The sequence below is a fragment of the Rosa chinensis genome, chromosome 2, assembly GCF_002994745.2.
Source record: "Rosa chinensis cultivar Old Blush chromosome 2, RchiOBHm-V2, whole genome shotgun sequence".
Taxonomy (NCBI): Eukaryota; Viridiplantae; Streptophyta; class Magnoliopsida; order Rosales; family Rosaceae; genus Rosa; species Rosa chinensis.
Window position 1 is genome coordinate 1,627,340 of NC_037089.1, and position 5,832 is coordinate 1,633,171.

The 5,832-nt window shown below is 38.3% G+C and overlaps 1 protein-coding gene across 1 annotated transcript; it reads right to left on the bottom strand.

Annotated features, from left to right (window-relative positions):
• Positions 1-1,729: 1,729 nt before the first annotated feature.
• Positions 1,730-4,101, bottom strand: LOC112188111 (WD repeat-containing protein 55 homolog). Its single transcript, XM_024327159.2, has 3 exons — positions 3,949-4,101; positions 3,557-3,764; positions 1,730-2,298 (listed from the first exon to the last, which is right to left on the bottom strand). The coding sequence occupies exons 2-3, from the start codon at positions 3,737-3,739 to the stop codon at positions 1,966-1,968; spliced, it is 516 nt and encodes a 171-aa protein (XP_024182927.1). The 5' UTR covers positions 3,740-3,764; positions 3,949-4,101; the 3' UTR covers positions 1,730-1,965.
• Positions 4,102-5,832: the final 1,731 nt, after the last annotated feature.

Sequence of the window (5,832 nt, forward strand, 5' to 3'; positions counted from 1 at the left end):
AATCATGAATTGCATTGAAAATTTAAACTGCTGCCTGCATTTTTGTCCATATTTCATGTTTGTTAATGCAGTATTTCTATAGGTTTACCGTGACTTGGAAGATTCAAAAACTCTGGCTTCCACTCCTAGCTTCTCATCCTTGTATGAAGCCTGGTTCAACATGCTTCTTTGCTATAAGATTCAAAAACAATTGACAATCAAATAATCATCCAAAAATAAGGAAAAATTAAAGATGAGACCTAGTAGTTAATTGATTGCCAGAGAAAAAGTTGAGGTTTGGTGTGTTTCATGGTTGCTAGCATACAAGCAAAAAGATGAGCGTCTGGTGCAGCCATTTGTATTAGCCAGACTTGGCGATTCGCCGCTCTGATGGACTCGTCTTCTTCGAGCACATTCCACACCAGGAAGCATCCCCGCCATTGCATCTAAGGTCTAATATGCATACGAGCTTTTTAACCGCAACAACTTAAATATACGCTGTTGGTGCTAGAAGTACTATGTTCTTCTCCTATTTATATACAACCCATCTCTTCAGATATGAGAAGCTGCCTGAAATGACATCCCTTATGGTATGTTATGATGAAGAAGAAAGAAAATGATACTATATGAGAACGAAAAGATGGTTTGTTCTAAGATCAGGAAGAAGAAGACAATGGAAAGTTAATCAGAAGATTGGTGGGAGACAAAAGAGGGTCCATACCATTAAAATAATTTTTTAATTCGTCCGCGATAGTGTCCTTTGAAGAAATGATCATATATTTTTGGTAAATATTTAAAAAAAAAAAAACCAAGGACTAAATCTGCTTATTTTAGTAACAAATGAGGTTACTTTTTGCATACTCACTTGATCTCTATAACTTTTCAAAACTAATAAATCGTGAATCTCATTAGTGGTACACTCGATTAAAAAGTTATTTATAATCGCTCCAAATCCGCCCATAGGCCCACTTGATCTGCAATACTTCTCTATACACATAGAGAGTCCGGACAATGATCTCTATCATGTGATATGCTAATTAAGTAGGTGGCATGTTAGGAGAACAAGGAAGGATTCTCAGGATCGTATAAATCCATTATTAGTCACTAATCCATAAGATACTTAAAATGAGCTAACACCCAAATCCCCTAATCTCATCCATACGTTCTGTCTGTCCACGTTATCATGCACAAATCTGATTGGGCTTAACTACAAACCCAACCTTTACTTGAACAATAAGCTACATAGAGTCCGGCCCATATCTGACTTGAAATTTTGATATATATTTACATTTTTCTTAATTTAGGTCAAAAAGCGATAACCTCTGAGCATCCCCACAAATCCGGGCCTTTACAAAATCTTTTCCTCTCAAATTACTCTCTTTTTTCTTTCAATTTTTATATTTATAATTAAACTTTTATATTAATTTAAGGGGAGTGAATCCTTGTTTTACGATTCACACTTTATATTTCCTTTTTTAAAATCTTTAAATTTTATCTTTTTGTGATGTGAACTGTAAAATAAGTGATGTTAAGTACTAAAAAATGATGCATATAGTGTGAATTGTAAAATAGAAAGTGAATTTCACTTTCCTAATTCAAAAGCGTTTTTGAGCCTTCGAAAGGCAATTCCAAACAAGCCCAATGACTCGGTTGTTTGAGAAATATCTGCATCCACAAGTCAAGAGGTACAATCATTCAGCTCATGTCACTTCTAGATGGTCATTTTAACTTGGGAGGTCTGTTCAACAAATGCACAAATGAACCAAATCCAATGATAAAGTTCATCTTGAACAGAAGCTAGGAGAAAAAACAAAGAAATTCAGGTGCACCACGCACATGAAAACTAAAAGCTCAGAGCATCTAACACGTTGATAAGACAATATTCACCCAACATATAATTCACAACAGTTGCTGCTACAAAATTTTATGACAAACATAAATAAGAAATCTCAACAGAACGCTAATGGAGGATCATCCTGACATCCATCATCCATCAATCTGCTTTCCTTCCTGGTCCACATCATATTCATCGTCATCGTCGTTGTCTTCAGCCATATTATTTCCTTCCCGGTCCACATCATATTCATCATCGTCGTCGTCGTCGTCGTCGTCATCATCTTCAACCATATCATATATGCTGCCCCGATGAAACTTATTAATTTCATTTCTGGTATCCTGTTCGCTAAGAAATTCCATGCCATACTTTGTGTCTCGGTGTTTAACTAAGAGCCAGCGTAGCAACCGATCTTCCTTGTTGAGGTAATGCAGCTCCTTGTTCATGTTAGGTGTAGCCATCATAGTCATCTGCATCAGTTGACCCTATACCATATGCAGCGTTGATTTAGTGATGGAGTCTTATCAGGTCAACGGGATATGAGAACTTGTAATTCAGTACCAACTAGACAAGAATGAATATAGACAAATAGTAATAGAGAAGTAAAAAACAATTCAAATGTTAAAAAAGTTTATAGATTGTATTGCTGCATGAAACATTTTACATAATTCCAACCAAATCTATGGACTGGGTGACAATTCCAATTTCATTTCCAACTTACACCCTTCACTACACAAGTCCCATGTCATTTATGCTAAAGCTTACCCATACCACTTGACAACACTATCTTAAAGGAGTTTTGGAAAGCTAAATTAGTATGGCAGGAACACTACCCATTCCTGAACCTTCACATCAAATTTTTCTCATACAATTGATTGAAGTCTTGATGCTTATCTTTACCAATCAAAAGGACCAATTTAATCCTCAATCTTAGAATTTCTTAGCACTTGTTTTACTTCTTTTACCAAAAAGAAGATGGGAAAAACAGAAGTGACAAAGAAAAATCTTTAATGTGTGGATTCTCTAAAGTCTTACACAATATCACCTCTTCATACGGTTATGCCAGATCTATCTTCTAAAAAGTTATACATCATACCAAAGCAAACTATCTCACTCAAGAAGTGATGTTGATACTCAAAATTCTTCAACAATAGTGATTCAAGAAGCCCATTATAAGAGACTCCAATCTCCTAACCAGTTCTAAGCAATTTGAGATGACACAAAGAGATCTCAAAATTTAGAGATTTGATTGGATTGTGAAACTATAATAATATGTTATACATACGTGTATGTCCACTTTTATCTCCAAAGAAAGCAAACAAAGTAGAACACATAGGACACCACATCCACTCAATTTGCCGCTCATATGTTCTAGTCTACATCTCAAATAGCATCAAACAACAAAAAAGTAAAAATCAAAAGAGCTAAAACCACAGCAGCATTGCAATCGTAAGGACTAGAATGGATGGAAATACGTCTGAATAGGCTTTGTTTCTAGTCTCAAGGCCTTGCACACTAACTGATGACTAAAGACAAATACGATATGAGATGCAGAAACTCAACTTCGAAGTTATCCTTACGAGCCTAGACAAATTGCAAGCATCTACCAAGCACTGCACATAATTCGCGATACAGGTTTGCACTCATATTGCTAATGAAACAATTCCAGACGACCGGAAAGGCCCGAAACATGGTAAGTTCCCATCCTGACTAATCTAACAGCAAAGAAAAAACGAAACACACCTGATAAAATCTGCCATCAAGCTTCTTAATACCATAACCCAAGTGCACAGTGCCGAAGGACTTCATGTCAGTAATGACCCCATTTCGTCGGAAAACATGCTTGCTTACTCTCGCAACCAGGTCCAACAGAGCCTCCTTCTTTACATGCGGCTTCGCCAGGAGCATACAATCATACAGAGGCATATTTCTTCCTAAATTTTTTTTTCACCTATACACAACCACCACTAACAGTTATCATCTATGAGAAATTGAAATCGGAAACGTCAATTGCATAAAAATTGAGCTAGACCTAGATGCAGATACAATTCCATACAATGATTGAACGAAAAATTGAAAAATCCAGAAAGCAGGTGAAGGATTGGTGGCGGTGAGTAAATCAAAGACGGAGCTACCTTTGTAGGAGGACCGTGAGAGCTTCAGTGATAGAGAGCGAGCAGATCCTTCAGAACGGAATAGAGTAAGAGGTGGGTTTTACAGAGAAGCCATGGCGGTGAAGAAAGTGAGGAACGACGACTGAGGGTTTTAGTTCGCGTCGAGATACCGAAATTACCCTTCCCTAGCCGGGAGTTTAACCGGTTTTTACTTTGCAGGCTAAATTCCCGAAACACCCTTTGCTACCCTTTACTGGGAACGGGTTATACTTTGCGCAACGAGATTCCCAAAAGGGTCCGTTCCCGGTTGTTAGCGGGTTTTAGTTTGTGCACGAAATTCCCAAAGCAGCCTTGGTTAACCGGGTGTTAAGCAGGACCCGTCGACCCGGTAATGCTTTGGGTACTAATGATGTCACTTTCTAAAATGGGTTTTCATATGCAAAGCCTATGATTTCTATGTTTGAGCCGTATGATTAAGGACGAGATAATATCAATATGTGTGATTAGCGGTGAATCATATGAAAAATGAGCAAATTGGTCACAATGGAGGGAATGAGTAATTTCGTTTCTGTCTATATTCGGGATGGCGGAGATATAAGAAGCATGGGTGGGTCGATGAATTCAGGTGGTCGATTGTCTCGCTACCTGTTAAGAGACATGCACGGGGCATCCGGGAGAAGTCCGAGCGTGTGTTGGTTTAAGTCGCTTCGATGTCAAAGTTAGTAATCTTGTATTTAAATTGACAGAATAATAGTATGAACAAGTAGTGATTATTATTAGGCCTCGTTTTGGTTTGCAGAATTGAGGACTCAGGAAAGGAAAGTAATTGTTTGGTAACCATAAACTCTGGAAATACTTTCCTGACAGAGCGGAAAATAGGGGGGAAATCATTCCACTCATACCCCATGGGATTGATTTTCCCTTCCAATTTCCTAGCATTTATTACAAAAGTTTTGGACGACAATATCCTATCTTGCATAAAAAATTGGTGTACTTTTTGTTGTAGAGAAACTGAATTTGGGAGAAATTTTCTGTGTATTCTCATTGATAATAGGGGCCTCTTTATATAGAGGATTACAATGCATAGAATCTCAATCATACAAGGAAAGTAATTCTACATTGATTAGGATTCTAGATCCTTCTAATTAAATCCTATTACCACTAGGTCAAGTAACCTAGAGTTTGGGCTAAACACAAATTAGGTTTTCCTTCAACACTCGCCCTTGTGTTGCCCAAACGCGGTGCTTCTCTCGTTGCCTCGTTAAAAACCTTGCCGAGTAACAAAAACCCAGTGGGACAAAAATAACCTCGGTCGAAGGGGAAAAAGAGCACAACACACCCTTCACGATTCGAGGTGAACATGTAGACATCTCCCCCTGATGTCTGCGCCTCCCCTAATGACTACGATCATGGGAGTTCAGATAATTTTAGCAAGCCAAATCTTGCCACATGTTTCTCGAACGTGGTACTGGGCAATGACTTCGTAAACAAGTCTGCCTCACTGTCCTCAGATTGAACCTAGTTCACTTTGATCTCGAGGAGTGTCTGTTGTTGCTGATTATGCTTGGTGTTATCGCTTTTGATGTAGCCTTGCCTCATTTGTTCAAAACAAGTAGCATTATCCTAAACACTTGTAGGCTCATCTGTGGTAGACTTCAAACCACAATTGTTCGAACATGCGTAACTATGGATCCAATCCATATACATTCACGAACCACTTCGTGAAGAGCAATGATCTCTGCATTGTTCGAAGATATAGCGACTACGGTCTGTTCTGTAGACCTCCAAGATATCACGGTCTTTTCCCATGGTGAACACTTAACCGGATTGGGAATGACCATTGTGTGGGTTAGACAGATACCCAACATCAGCAAAACCTTCCAAAACACATGTCGTTTTGGAATG

Excerpts from the sequence above, each read along its gene's own strand:
- LOC112188111 (XM_024327159.2), bottom strand. The coding sequence starts at position 3,739 with ATGCCTCTGTATGATTGTATGCTCCTGGCGAAGCCGCATGTAAAGAAG. Across the intron at positions 2,299-3,556 it reads TTGATGGCAGATTTTATCAG|GGTCAACTGATGCAGATGAC; the intron begins GTGTGTTTCGTT and ends CATATGGTATAG.